The sequence below is a fragment of the Lonchura striata genome, chromosome 1 (genome assembly GCF_050655825.1).
Source record: "Lonchura striata isolate lonStrDom1 chromosome 1, ASM5065582v1, whole genome shotgun sequence".
NCBI lineage: Eukaryota > Metazoa > Chordata > Aves > Passeriformes > Estrildidae > Lonchura > Lonchura striata.
The window spans coordinates 93,422,973-93,438,071 of NC_140703.1; the positions used below are offsets into that span (position 1 = coordinate 93,422,973).

General features: G+C 34.8%; 1 protein-coding gene across 8 annotated transcripts in view; it reads right to left on the reverse strand.

Annotated features, from left to right (window-relative positions):
- Positions 1 to 15,099, reverse strand: part of ATP11A (ATPase phospholipid transporting 11A) — a 122,829-nt gene that overhangs the window by 24,792 nt on the left and 82,938 nt on the right. For all 8 annotated transcript variants that reach the window (XR_014949768.1, XM_085558745.1, XM_085558719.1 and 5 more), the window contains 12 exons: positions 15,026 to 15,076; positions 13,457 to 13,521; positions 12,990 to 13,071; positions 11,602 to 11,752; positions 10,216 to 10,413; positions 7,797 to 7,970; positions 6,273 to 6,436; positions 5,913 to 5,984; positions 4,313 to 4,386; positions 3,969 to 4,072; positions 2,128 to 2,309; positions 1,401 to 1,652 (listed from right to left, as the gene is read on the reverse strand). Coding sequence is in view for 7 of the 8 variants with exons in the window: in XM_085558745.1 (XP_085414871.1) it covers positions 1,401 to 1,652; positions 2,128 to 2,309; positions 3,969 to 4,072; positions 4,313 to 4,386; positions 5,913 to 5,984; positions 6,273 to 6,436; positions 7,797 to 7,970; positions 10,216 to 10,413; positions 11,602 to 11,752; positions 12,990 to 13,071; positions 13,457 to 13,521; positions 15,026 to 15,076 (1,569 nt within the window). In the remaining variant the exon portion in view is untranslated. The remainder of the gene's footprint in view (positions 1 to 1,400; positions 1,653 to 2,127; positions 2,310 to 3,968; positions 4,073 to 4,312; positions 4,387 to 5,912; positions 5,985 to 6,272; positions 6,437 to 7,796; positions 7,971 to 10,215; positions 10,414 to 11,601; positions 11,753 to 12,989; positions 13,072 to 13,456; positions 13,522 to 15,025; positions 15,077 to 15,099) is intronic.

The window sequence follows — 15,099 nt, forward strand, 5'->3', positions numbered from 1 at the left end:
GGAAATGCCTGAAAGAAACCTGTTTTCCCACATGGCAAAAGCCATTGTCTACATCTAGAGTATGGGTATTTGCCTTTAGAGTAGTGCCTAAGTCAAATATTGGTTTATTTATAATACTAAATTAAAAATCATTATTTATGTTTCCTATAATATTACAATATATTCTCGCACATAAAAATCTATTAGCAGTATACATGTAGTAATTTGAGCATTGCTAGAAGTGTAACCACAGCTACAGAAAGTAATTTATTCTTTATCATACACTGAATAATGGGGAAGATAAGATGGTCTGGACTGCAAGAACCATTTTCTGCAGCATCCAGACAAGTTATTCCTTGCATCTGCCTGCATTTCACAGCAGCCTCAGGCTCCTGGTCAAGCACTGAATGTTGTATAAATGTACACTGAGGTTTATTTTTACTCTCTTTGCAGTGTTCCAAGGTTACACACTACTGTGCATAGTGTTTGAACAACCATGGTTTCTCCAAGACCAGTGTTTGTGAGAAAACCACCATATTTATTATTATGTATTTGAAGCATCTCCATCATTTTTTACTAGAACAGAAGATATTTTTGACAAGTAAAATTCTGTAAACTACATTTAGTAACAGCTCCCAGATATTTTCTCCACTTTGTTAGCATTGGCAAAAATAGGGCAATGCCACTGGTGTACAATGATATCAAATGAAAAAGTATCATTACAAAGTTCAAACAATGAATTTTGGTTCTGAATATTTGGTGCATTATAGTGAAATATTTTTAGCCTGAATTATTTGAACATACAGGCAGGTTCCTGCTTTTACTATCTTAGTACCATTCTCTAGCTCTCGAGATAAAGGCAAAAAAAATCCTAAGAGTTTTAACATGTAGAAAATTGCCATTGCACAAAAAGTTAAGCAAACATGTTTGACCACACCTTCTAAGGCCTGTGGTACTTAAACAAAATAGTACAGATGACATGGAGAAAAATTACTTATTTAAATGAATATACAAATGTTCTTGATTAGACCAGTGGGGTATAAATTGTAAGGAGAGCTATGCAAAATTATCTGTTTCAGAGATTTAAGCTGTAAGAGAGAGTTATAGAAAATTTCTGCTACAGTAGTATCACAAATGCTTGTTAAGTCATTGCGAATGGTTTTACGGTGCAAAAATTATTACAGTATCAGATGGGATTATTCTTTTAAAAGTAAAACTAGTACCAGAAGTGAGATAAAGAACCATGACTGAAACCCTAAATTTATCTAAACAAGTGTATACTTAATTTCCATACAATAATTTACATGTTAGCAACAGAAGCTGAAATACACTGCTGTTTTTAAGGTAATTGGTCGTAATTTCACTGTTTGCAAAATGCCCAGAAGCCCATTTCTGGCCTGAAAATCCAACTTTTTCCTTACCCTGAGAAGGTATCCCTGGTTAAGCTGCCATTTTGTCTTATGACAGTTTTGTTTAGGTCAAAAAGCACATCGTGTAAACTCTGTTCCTCAATTTTCTTTGTGGTTAGCTCAAGTATTTGTGTATTTCTTCGGAAAAGTTTACAAGCGTAGCAAGTAGCAGCAGCAGTCTCCATTTTGTCTCCTGTCAGAACCCAAACTTTAATTCCTGCTTTCTGGAGTGCTTCAATAGTGTCAGCAGCTTTTTCTTGTAGTCTGTGAAGTCAATTGACAATATACATTTATGGATTGCTTGGGAATGAGAAAGGTCTTTATTGCAAGATTTTCATAAACAAATAAAAAGTTTCAATAGAAGTTATCAGATCTAAAAATTTTCCCCTAAGTATGACTCCAAAAATGTTTAGGGGACTAGTATATGTTTTTGAATCTTTTCAAGACCTAAAGGTTCTTCCTTCATTTCCTCAATACCCATTTTGTAGTCCTTTCCTCTGAAACTTTTGCCTGTATCTTGATCAAGAAATTACATGGTTCAAATACAATGATTTTGTACACGTAACTATTATTACTTGCTTACTAAGTTATAAAGTTACCATGTGTAATTTTAGTAAGCCAAGGGTGTGGAATCAATTAAAATAAGGGGTTTCCCAAAAAAATCTCTAATGCAGAGGAAGTCTTCAATTAGTTTATCATCATCACTGAAGAAAAGAAACTAAGAAATGTACTAACTAACCGATCTTCAACAGCTGTAGCACCAAGTAATATAAAATCTCTTTCTATCTTCTCATACACTTCTGCCAATTTCTTATCCCGCTCCTGAAGGGCCAACTTTGCACTCTGAAGCAGCTTCTGTACATTGCTATATTCTTCTGCTGTGAGCTTCTTATATGCAACACACAACGTTCGCAGTCCCTCCTAAAGAAATAAAATGCATTTTACAAAACTCTTCTTAGACTTCTTTCTGGTGTTTATGCTGGAGGATTTGAAAAAGGAACATCATGAAGTGAATAAGTATAAACTAATATAGTATAGTATTGACTAGGATATGGTTCAGCTTAATTATGTTTTACTCTAAAAGCAGTTACAACCTGATGGACCAATCTCAATCTCCCAGAAGATAAACAGCTTAGTGATTCAACTGGATATATGAGATTACAAGAGAAGGCAAAGTCAAGGTAAAGGTTTCCTTCCCTATGTGTACAATTAGGCAGGATGAGTCAGAATAAATAATAGTAATATAAATAGTAGCTCTACACAGTCTGATTTTGATGCTGTGTTGCAACAGATCCACAGACTGTGACCAAACGTCACAAACAGAACTGAAAGTGAAAATCCAACTGTACCATTTCAGTCAAGTGAAAACTAGAATTTAGCTGTGGGTGTTTCAGACTGCATCAAACTTCTGGACTGAGTGATGAATAAGAAAGGGAGTATATAGATTGTGTAAGGTGGGAAAAAACACAGTAAAGTTTTGCCACCTCAGTTATATATTGCTTCTCACAACACCATTTAACTGGCACTTCAGCTTCCTTAACTTTAATTTATGCAGTAGGTCTTTGTATAGTTACTTATTACCAAACCAAGAAGGACAATTATTAAAATATCTCCCTGCCTCTTGAAATTTATAAAAGCAGGTGCCAAGCATTTTCTTTGAGAGGCTTCTGTGTGTAGGAGCCAGTCTTATTTCCAATTATGCAGGATTAATAAATAGGTGCTGGTCTGGATTTTTTTCCTTGACAGATACTGAATGGATTTGATATGCAAATATTTTTCAATTTCATTAGCCTCTTTCACTTGTAATCAGATAGTTCCATATAATGAAGCTTAGTAAAGCACTTTGAGAGCTTTTTGCTTCAAAAAAAAAGCAGGTGACACTGTAGGGTTTTTTTCTCACATATCTGTAATAACACTTTGTTTTCAGTTTGAGTACTGGATGCCGGCAAATTATATTCTATGTAAGACTGGCAGTTGTCCTGCATTGCAATGAGTTCTGCATATTTTCAGATACAACAAAATTCAATAATTGACCACTCCAAATACTACCTTCAGGTAAAACTAAGTTCTAAATTTCTTTTGAAGATTATCAGCCAGTTACATAGCTGATTTTTAGCAAGCAAAAAATATAAGATATTGCTGATCACTGCACTGTCTCCCCAAAACTTGTACAGCAAATGTAGCAAATCACAGTTGCTAAGGCTGGGGTATGAAACTAGCTATAGTTTTTACAGAGATTTACTCTTTTTCACTTTTCTTCTATTCAAAAATTAATTCAAACCACACTTGTGAAATTGCCTGCTAATGAGCTAACTGATGACCTCTGGTTTAGCATACAGTTGTGCACATCTAATGTATTCATACTGCACCACAACTGACATTTGGAGGATGAGATGGAAGACAGATGCAAGTAAGGGAGTTACACAGCCTGCTAGTCACAAAGCCTGAGTGAACCTTGACATAGAATAACCTTGGTGCCTATAAAAACATATCTGTTAGCAGAAAAAGCAGGAGGTCAGAACACTTAATTTCTTTTGGACACTGATATCATGTGAACAGATCAATAAAATGGAATCTTACCACTGCATTGCGCTGTACTCGGGATCGTACTTGCTCAATTTTACCTTCTTTAACTCTAGGAAATATGGAGGAATCTGCTCCCTTACAAAACAGAAATATATCCCCTAAAAGAGACAACATATGGAATTCAAAATAACTAAATATACTTTCTTCAAAAAACATCCAAATTAATAAGTCTTCTAAATGTTTTCTTCCAACTTTTTTGTAGTATTTGTACTCATGCTAGTACCTGGTCCCTTATTTTATAAAGAAAGGCATACAGACTGGGTTTAATGCTTAACTCTGATAAATCTGAAACAAATTCAAGTGAGACAAAAAAATTGAACAGAATGCGACAGCCTTACCTGCTGAAGATTTAACAATTACACTCATTCGCCGTCTCACAGAATCAAAACTGAAAACCTCTAATAATTCAAACCTGAAACAGAAATAGAACACAGAATTAAAACTGAGAACCTCCAATAATTCAAATCTGAAACAAAAACAAAACTATTTTTTACACAACTCTGTTTTTTTCTGATTCCTACATTGGTTATTGTGACTTCAAGCATATAAATTAAACATTTCTTCTAACATGGAAGATTATGTTGAGTTCCATGGAATATGGAACTAGCACAGAATGAAACAGCAGGTTGCAAATAATAAGAAAGGAAAGCCCTTAGCTCCTAGTTACTTGAAACAGAACTTGTATCTTCAGACATAGTCACTCTAATTTAAGTAGAAGACTAGAAACCTTGCAGGAGAGCACTGTACTGATTATAAATTTTCTATGTATAATACTTAGACATAGCCTTAGAACTTGAAAAGCATGCTTATACTCGTCGTTATTCTATATTTTTCTAGTTTTTATCATTCCTAATCTACCAAAAGTGATGATCTAATTCCATAGTCTTGCTCAAATGTTGATAGATGCTTTATTCAAATAAAAGGAAAAATATTTCTTTATACTGGTTTTACACTTGCTATTATTTCTATTATTTGATTTTATCACATGTTCCTTTCCTTTTTAAGAGGAAAAATGAGCACAAGCTCTTGTTGCAGTTTTGGTTTCATCAGTTTGTATACTTCTATCATTTACTCTCTTATCTATTTCCATTAATTTAAGAGAGCCTCTCTTTTCCAGTGCAAATGTAAGCTATCCAAATCATTAATCCCAACTTTTTCAGGATTTGTCTCCGTCCAAATCTGCTTGTTTAATTAGATCCTTCAGTCCTAAGTCCTTTTAACACCCTAGATGTCAGAACTGTGCAAAGCTGCATCAGGCCCATGTCTACAAACTGTGACGCATTTGGGAGAAAATTCTCAGTGATTACAGTGATTTCTTCTGAGTCACCAAACAATACTGACTCCAGTTCTTATGAGATGAGCCTAAAAAGTCTCCATATTATCCTAAAGGGGGTAAAGTAACACCAGGGTTCCTATATTTGTGTCTAAGAGTCCCTATACAGTTAGCAGAGAACCCAAGCAGGAAGATATGGTTATACCACAGACTTTAACAGCAGATACATAGAGAAATGTAAGGTAAATTTTCAAGGGTATGTACATACCCCAGAACAGTGTACTATTTCAGTATTACTGAAATTTTGACTCATATTATTGACCAAATTTATTCTACAGATATTACCCTCCTCTAAATTCCATGGATTATCTGTGAACAGCAAATTGGGTACACAGCAATTTCTATTAAGAATATATAAAACCATCAGGAGCTATTAGATTAGGTCATAAATCCCACACCACACCTTCATTGTCATATCAGTATTTTATACTGCATATAATGTGAAAAAAAGTGAAAGTAATTAAAGTTACTATATTTTCTTTATTTCTTACTAAAACACAAGGTTCCTAGCTTTCCTGACTTAAAAATTCATCTGTAGGGAAACAATGGTTTATTAAGCACATGAACAAAAACTCAGTCTATTTTGCTATATTTTAACCACTCACTTTTCTATGTTATTTTCCCGATTTAAGATCTCCATATAATTGTCTTTCAGCCTTAAATAGGTGTAACCAAGTCTGTAAAATGAAACACAGAATAAGAGAATGAATGCAACAAATATATAATCATCCAGTCTAAGCACTGTCATAAGGATTTAAGACTGAGCCCACAACAAATGAACACCAAAATCTCAAACTGTTTTTAGTTGATTTTAGGCTATGAATATTGATGAATTCATGTTAATAAAGCGATCAGCTGTAGACTACTTGCTGTTTGCTATAACAATTTTTGTTCTGAAAACAAATTTGAGTTTTAGTGATTATATCTGTAGTTTAGAAAAATATAATACCTAAGTACACACATACCTCTGTATTCCTTCGACTAAAGCAACTTCATCAGGTGATGATGATATATATATACAAGGTCTTCTTGGTACCTGGTTTTTCTTCAAACCATCTACGCTATCATCATCCTTTACCTGAACAGTGTGGCAAAGACAAATAGCTCGGAAAAACAGTTCCTCTCTCTCCTGAAAAATAAAAGGAATGGTTGTCATTACATGCTATCACTTGAAAACTCTTCTTCTGGGAGGTGATCAATATCACTGATTACTGCTGATTATTAATCAGACAAATGCAGGCTCCTTGAGGGGGAGCCAGGTCTTTCCCTGTAGTAACCACACAATTGTGTCACAGCTGTTTGTACCCTTAGGATTGCATTCTCAGTCAAGCTAATGATGCAAAAAAACCCCAGCCCATCTTCTATGGATGCCTAGATGCAGCTCAAGGTGTTTTTTCTTTACTTTTGCTTAAACTTTAACAATTTGCATTCATTAAATACTAGCTCAGATATCATTTAGAAGTCCTGAGTTCAGACAGAAGGATGTAGTACCTGGAACACAGGTCTTAGCAGGGCTTACAGATTTCAATCTCTTGAGCAGCTTGAACACCCCTCGGAACTAAATAAATTACTGAAGGGTACATACTTTGGCAGCTCCAGCCAACCACTTCCTATAAAATTTCAGATGGTATGGTAATGACAGCTCCTGGCACCAGAAAGAGATTTCTATTTCATGGATACCTCTCTGTGTTATATCTTTATCTTTGTGCCTGAAACCTATTCTTCTGTGCTGTTACATACAAACTGTCTACGCCATTGTGATTCCAAGATAAAAACTCGGCATACTGCAGGACCACATTTTGAGGGCCACGGGTGAGAGACATAAGGCTGCTGAATTACACCAACATATTTTAAGAGACCTCATTTTGTCACCGTGAGGTGAGTGTGAATATGATACTATAATGATGTAATAAAAAATACATTGTACTTTGGCTGTGATTATCCTGCCCATATACACTCTGTTCACCTGTTGGCATGGGAAGACTCCCAAACTTTCAACTAATTTTCAACTTTCAAATATCCACCATACATACATGCTGTAGGTAGCACACTTCAGATGTGGCTAAATTAAGTCACATTTTAAGGTAATTTAATTTGATCATAAACCATTCTCTGGCCACATTTTCACTCAGTGATGACTAAATAAGTGATAGCACTAGGCCCTATTTTCCCCTTTGAGGATTTTCTTGTCTTGCTTTCTCTGGTGTAGCTAAAGGTAAATGGAAACCAGTTATCTCTCTATATAGCTATTAACCAGAGAAACTTCTATATTTAGTGTTCAACTCAGCTTTGCAACTGCATTAAAATGAGAAACTACCCATTAAGCCTTTAAATCTCACTCTTAACTAGGAAATGAAAATGTCTATGCAGTTATCTACTTTATTTAGTAAAATTCAATAATGTTGAATTTCAAATATTCCCTTCATCAGTACAGCTCAATTTTCACATTTCACTGTAAAAAACCAAGAACACAGAAAGAGTTAGCATACCTTTCCACTACCTCCTGGAGATGAATCAATCATATCAATGCCTGTACAATCGTGGAGGATTTGTCCATTGCAGATAACATGTGGTATATAAACATGCCCTTCAATGCAACATTCTACAAATTCCATATTATTCTCAGTTAATGTTCCTGTTTTATCTGTGAAGACATACTCAATCTGCAAATGAGCACAAAATAAAAACAGCAGGAATGTGAAAAGAGATTTTCCAACATCTCTGAACAAAACTCAGTTTATTAGTGGGCTACACCTTCCTTTGAAAATCCTGATGCTCTTTCAGAAAAGGATGACAACACTTTCTTTTGGCAGTTATCTTCATAGAAAGATTTTATCCTACAAGAGTATCAAATAATGTGATCTTTAGCCTCATAATGCATGTAAATGATGTGTTTAACCTACTTCCACTCTTCTCTAAGTTCTTAATGTCTTTCTTGCTGCAAGACAGGTATTTATAGAAACAAAATGCATACAAATTTCATTTCCAAGAGATTATTATTTAATGCACATGCTTGGATGTGGATCAGTTACTATCAGAACAGTCTTTAGGGTAGTATCAGAATTCCCCACTACAATAACCTTAGTTTAAATCAGGATTGTGGACACATACAGTTATACGCCTGGGCACCATAATTGCCCTGGAAACACTCATTTTGTCTCAATATTGAACTTTTCATTAACTTTATCTTTTACAATGAGCCCCAGTGCTTAAGTCTAACAACATTAAAACTAAAACCAAAATCTGAACTATCAACTAGAAGAACTAGATTGGCTCAATTTTGGATCCTGGATATAGGTATTGTATACATACTGCATATCATATTTGATAAACTAAGAAAATGAAGTAACTTAAGGAAGTAAACACTGAAAATAAAGCTATTATTTAGACTCCATCAGATTGTTTATCAAACTTTGCCATTTTTGTAGTACACTGTGCAAAACAAAAACCAAATATATTTTTGCTCAGTCTTCAAAAACATCATTAATTATGCACACTTTCCACTGAGACTGACTTTTATCATCTGCACTAATCTGAAAAGGCAAATGCCAAATTTTCCCGTGGCTTTTTATCTGCAATAAACTTTCCAAGATTCTTTTCATCTCAACCCCTACATTCGGTTTCATCATAAAATTTACAAAATGCTATCAATCAAGTCATTCAGTGTGTTGCTTTGTCACAGTGTTTCCTCATGTTCAGACAGACCCTCCAGTTTCAGGTTGCGTCCACTGTCTCTGGTCACCACTGAGAAAATCTTGGCTCTATCCTCTTAGTACTCTCCTGTTCAATATTTGTATACATTGGTAAGATCTTCTCTGAACCTTCTTTCCTCCAGGCAGGACAGGCCCAGCTGCCTCTACCTGTCTCTGCATGAGCCATATCCCTAAGCTGTCTTTGCACCCATTCACTGGGCTCCCTCCAGTATGCCCATGTGGCAGTACTGGGGAGCCCAGAGCTGGACACAGCACTCCAGGTGAGGCCTGGAGAGGGCTAGGATCACCTCCCCTGACCTCTTGGCAACACTTTGCCTAAAGCAGCCCAAGATACCCCTGGTCCTCTTTGCCATAAGGACACACAGCTGCCTCATGTTGAACTTGATTTCCATCAGGACTCGTAGGTTTTCCAGCTGGATGGCCCCCAGCCATCCAAATCATTCCTGATCAGGATGGGAGGCGGTACTGACCCCCAGTGTGCACTGCTGACCACCACCCTCTGAGCCCAGCTGTTCACCCCCTGTTCAATCTACCTCACTGTCTGCTCACCCAGGCTGTAATTCACTGTAATTCTTGGAGACAATGTCAATTCTTTGCCATAATAATGAACTACCTGGTACCACCCTTAATCCAAATAGATATGAATCCTTAAAACATTTATTCCAAGTCTGACTAAAAAAAGAGAGAAATACAGCATCATATTTATTTGAAAAACCTACGAAAACATTTTAACTGAGATCTTAAGTATTTTCTCAAACAAAATTTATCTGTACCTGTCTCAAGGCGATAATTTTCCTAACACAGAACAGATGACAACTGATCATTTTAATGGATGAAACTTGTGTCTGGAGACTAACAAGAAGGGTTTGGGTTTTTTTGCATCTAAATTTTAATCTAAGGAAGCTAGATGTTTATATATTTCCCTCTATAATCAATAGAGAGGAAGCGTTTATCCCTTAATACTACAGTAGTACTAATTGAATTTCACTGACTGGGTATGAAATCAGAATTTTTGATTCTGAAAATAAAAGTATCTCATTTTATTTTTAAAATTAATTAGCACTAAAGAAAATGCACATGTAGCTGCAAAAATCTCCAAAATAAAACAAAACTAAAAAACCTTGAAGTAACAATTTAAAAATAAAAACTTACAGTAGAAACAGTTGGAAAAAAAGTATAATTCAATGAAATTTACCTGTCCCAACTCCTCATTGAGATCAGAAGTGTTCACCAGTGGTCCTTCACCAGTACCCTCATCAAACATTTCCTCATCCCATGCAATGAAATAAGAACCAAGAAATTTCTGCATTTCCACAGTGACATACATGGATACAGGAATAATGTAGTTGAAAAGAACCATGAATGCAAGGAAGTCTGTAAAAGCTTGAAGAAACTGACAAAGAAACAAGATGGAAATATTAATTTTTCATGTACCATTAAAGAGTGCATGATCACTACAAGTATTTATAAGTTGGTTTTTGTCAAATAACTTTTGAACAGTAAGCAACACCTTTCATAGCTCAGCAGAGGATATAAACCTTCATGATTTATAACATCACAAATAGCATGAAATAGAGCTTTTCCTTTGAAATTTGCATTTTTCTTTAAAGTTATACAGGTGTAGAATACTGTTACATAGCATTGTTGTAAAGTTCTAGAGCAACTAATGAGCATGGTGAAGACTTTTTGGGGAACAAGGAAAACATTAACATGTACACTCAAAAATTACTAAAAATTGTTCCACAGCAACTCTTTTAAGGATTATCAAATTACGTAACTTTCAGGCAGCATTTCATAAATAAATAAAGGGTTTCCTTTCCCTCTCTCAGCATAAGCAGAATATGTGCACATAACCTGGCTCAATTTTTCAGTGGTGGAGACTAGGTGGAGCTACAGTCAACCCACTGAGGAGGTTGAGACAGTGCTACTGGTGGTAATGAGAATCCTAGAATGCCTGCCTAGCATGTGCTCCTCATGCATTTAGGGTAAGGAAGCAAATTTTCCCCTAGTCTGACTAGGAGGATTTAGTGAAATAAATGTTGTGCTTTCTGTAGGGGAGGGCTCAGCTCACTGCTTTGGATCCTCTGGGTATCCATTCAGGACAATGTCCGTGTTCCTGTAAGAACATCTGGCATTGGTGACTGATGCTCTCTGATGCCTTGAGTGCTCATAACAGAGAAATATGAAGCTAAGCTTTGAGGGACATGTTTATGGAGATTCCCACAGCAGATTATTTTGAAGATGTCTCTTACAGGACTGCCAATAGCTGTGGGATTCCTTCCAGCCCTTGTATTTCTCAGCAAGAGGTCAATTCTTTAGCAATTTATATAAATAATAGGCAGCTCCACAACACTTTCATGAAGCTTTTTATATTAAACCAGACATTTTCTCATCAGTTAAATTCACACGTACAACTTAAAAGGCAAAAATGTAACATACAAGCTTTCTACAAATACACTATCACCACTGTCAGCAAAAAAACACGACTGGTACGTAAGCAGGCTGTATACACTTTTCAGCAGAATCTCTACAGATTAAGGGTTTAGGGAAACTTTCTTGGTATTATAATTTATTTCCATACCAAATTTCTTTTCTTTTCAGGCTCTGTTTTCTGATTGTACCATGGCTCATCACGAAATGGTTCACTCTGCCAGGCATACTTCAGAACAGTATTTATTAGTGCTTTACTGACGAGAATACAGAGGTATACAACAAGAAATACATTCATTGATCTAAAAAAAAAAAAAAAAAGGGCAAAAAAAGAATTCCATTAGCATATAAACTACAGAGTTTATTAGAAAATGTTATACTCAGTGTTATACATCAGTCTGGTACTTGCTACGAGTGCTAAGATGTTAAATAACTCTTCCAAAGTGCTTTTCCAATTAGGAAAAAAAATTACGGACATTATTTCCTTTTTTTAATTTCTATTTTTCTGTTTTTATAGTTGTTTCCAAAATGTGTGTGACAAATAACCAAAAATAATATATTAGTGAAAACAACAGTACAGATAGAATCGTAACAGAATAACGGGGCTTTAATCTGCAGACCTTTTCATGCCACTTTGCTGAATCATTGTAAGTTCACTCACAGAAGTACTTTCATAGAAAGAAAAAAGCAAAACCAAACATTTTGCTACGTCGCTTTTATGTTTTAACTCTAGGCAGATCTAAAAAAAGAGCAAGAACACTTTGCATTTAAGATTCTATTTTCATTAATGATGAGCATGAACGAAAAGCCATGGGTTATACACCAATAACAATAGAAAGGGACACATCATCATTGCTCAGTCACTGTGTAAGAGAAAGGCTGTCAGCTGGTCAGTGCCTCTTGCCTCAGACCATGACATCTTGTTTTTCACAAGGCTGGACACCCAACTCAGAGCTGATGATTTCAGATAGCAGAGTAGGGATAGAGAATAGTAAGGATAGCATTGTCACACTTTCCCATCATATGTATCTGTATGGAACTTGTTAATTTTAGCTAAACCATGGAAAACGTGCCACAGACAAGCACTGTTACAAGCAGCTGATCCAAAGTGAAGTGCATTAGAGAAGTTATTTTTACTGAATTCAAAACTTAATTGCAATTAAAAGCATTGAAGTCGAGGATAATAAAAAACACAGCCTTGGAAAACTGTCAATAAATGTACTCTAAACAGTGAAAGAAAAGTCTTACGGAACAACAAAACACCATATATTAAAGAGCTAAGCATAAAATCAAAATGGCTTTATTTTTTGAACATCTAACAGGAATACTTTGGTATTAAGAACCTCACTTATATGGTGTTATATGACTTGCATTATAAGTAAAATATTATTTTAAAATAAGCAAATTTTAAGTCCCTGTACCTATTTTCTTTCATTTAAATCAATGAAACATCCACTTTCAGAGACAAAAAAAAACCACCTGATTTGCACCATTTAAATCTGAGCTTTCAAACCCCAAAATAAGTATTATAAATTTTACTTCTCTACAGCAGATCGCTTCTGTGATTTTGACTGGTAATTTAATGCCATCTTAGTTTCCATGCCAGTGTAGATAGCAACACCTGAAATTAGACAACTTGTTTTACTAAAGGTTGCACAGTGCAGTTAACTTTAAAAGAGCACAATTCATTAGATTATTATATTCTGTCATTTCTTTAATTCTTTAGTCTGAAGAAAGAAACCACAGGTTTGGATGACAACCCAAAATTAGAAATGGCTTTATTATCTTGGTACTTTGAAATTTTAAGCAGCATTTACATTCCATTCCAGTCACAGTTTCCAATTGCTAAAGTGTTTCTATGTAACAATTTTAAACATCATTAAAAAGTTGTAAAACAAGTGACTTAGTAGAAATCATAAGCCCAGTAGTAACTGTGAGCTTGTAACCTTGTTTGATGCTTGCTTATTATTTCAGGTTCCATTAAAATAGTCAATAGAAATATTTACCAAAGATTTTTTCTGTGTTCTTTAAAGTGGCTCCTCTAAGAAGCAGATTTTCAGATCCTAACGGCCTGCAAAAGGTAAGTATTACAAAATTTAAACATTTAGAGGAAACCATCAGACCTTAGTGGAAGTCACATAAAACAGGAAATTAGTTTTACTAAAATGCTTTTATTTTAACAAATTACAAGGCATATTTAAAATTTTAAAGTGAAAATTAAAAATAGATAAACAGATGCCTAAAATTAAGCTCACAATCTCACAATTCAAGTCTTAAACCAATGCACCTAAACCCCACATATGTAGGTACCCAAATAAAGACTCAACATCCTATTTGCACAGTACTTATTTTTAGAAATATTAATTCTGTTATTTTTTAGGCTTATATAAACTATAGTGTCCTGTACAATAGAACTTCTTAAGGACAATATACTCCTCCATTTTATTTTGAATGGCATACAAGATATTCTTGATACGTGCTGTAAACATTTTTTAAATGCTAATAAATATAGGTAAAATAATTTATTGAAGGGTACAGGAATTAATGTAAGGACCTCAATGAAGTTTAAATAATATTTAGGAACATGAAATGTACACTAATCATCATATAAGTTCAAAGCCAAGGACTACTTTACAGAGACCACATGCAGAATTGTCAGATTCTATCCATACAGCAATTAAAAATCAAATCAAGAGGTACATTCAGAGTTTTCCAATGTTATTCCAAGTGCACTTGTGGTATGAAACTCCAAAAAAAAAAAAACAAAACCAAACAAAAAAAAAAAAAAAAACCAAAAAAATCAAGAAACTCCAAATAAACAGGGCCACAATTCTGATGTAAAACTCAAAACTACTTTCAAGACTAGTGGAACAGTGTTACACAAATGACCCAAATCAATCGACAGTTTTCATAGCAGATGGTGACAGAAAATAATGTATCTACAGACACACTGAGGTCAGGAAGGCACTTAGCCAGCACTGCCCTGCCTAACTCCCCACGTGCTGGGACCTCGGATATCCCCTCAGCAAGCAGCTTTTTCCTCCTATTGCTTTGCCTCTTTGTGGCAAGAATCGGAACAAAATCAGGTACAGCAAATTTGATGTTGCCTTCCTTGAACACACAGCACTATGGACATTTTACACAGAAATACAAAACATACTTTGAAAATTTATTTAAAAAATTATCTGACATTTTCAAACCCTTCAAAATTTAAGAAAAATGAAATACACAAGTGATACTGTTTATATTGTTTAGTGCACTACCAAGATCTCCAACTAATGGGGCAGTATTGTACAAGTGCTGTCAAAATCCTAGCAATATCATTTACAAACTAAATACATTGCAGATAAAATTTTGAATAAAGTTGAATAAAGACATTAAAACACTACAGAGAAATATGAGTAAGATGAAATATCAATTATTTATGAAATAGCAGTCTGGAATTTTCTAAGAGAAAAGTATTTTATCATTAAAACATAGCAGCACAATGTTGGCAAACCTAAAGGTAATTCTCATTATTAATACTTATTGAACTGTGAAATATTTAAATGTGTAGAAACTCTGGATTTCCCCACCTTGCAATAGGCTCATTCCTATCATGGTAAACATTTATTCGACCAACAAATCTGAAAGGGAAATATACAAGTAG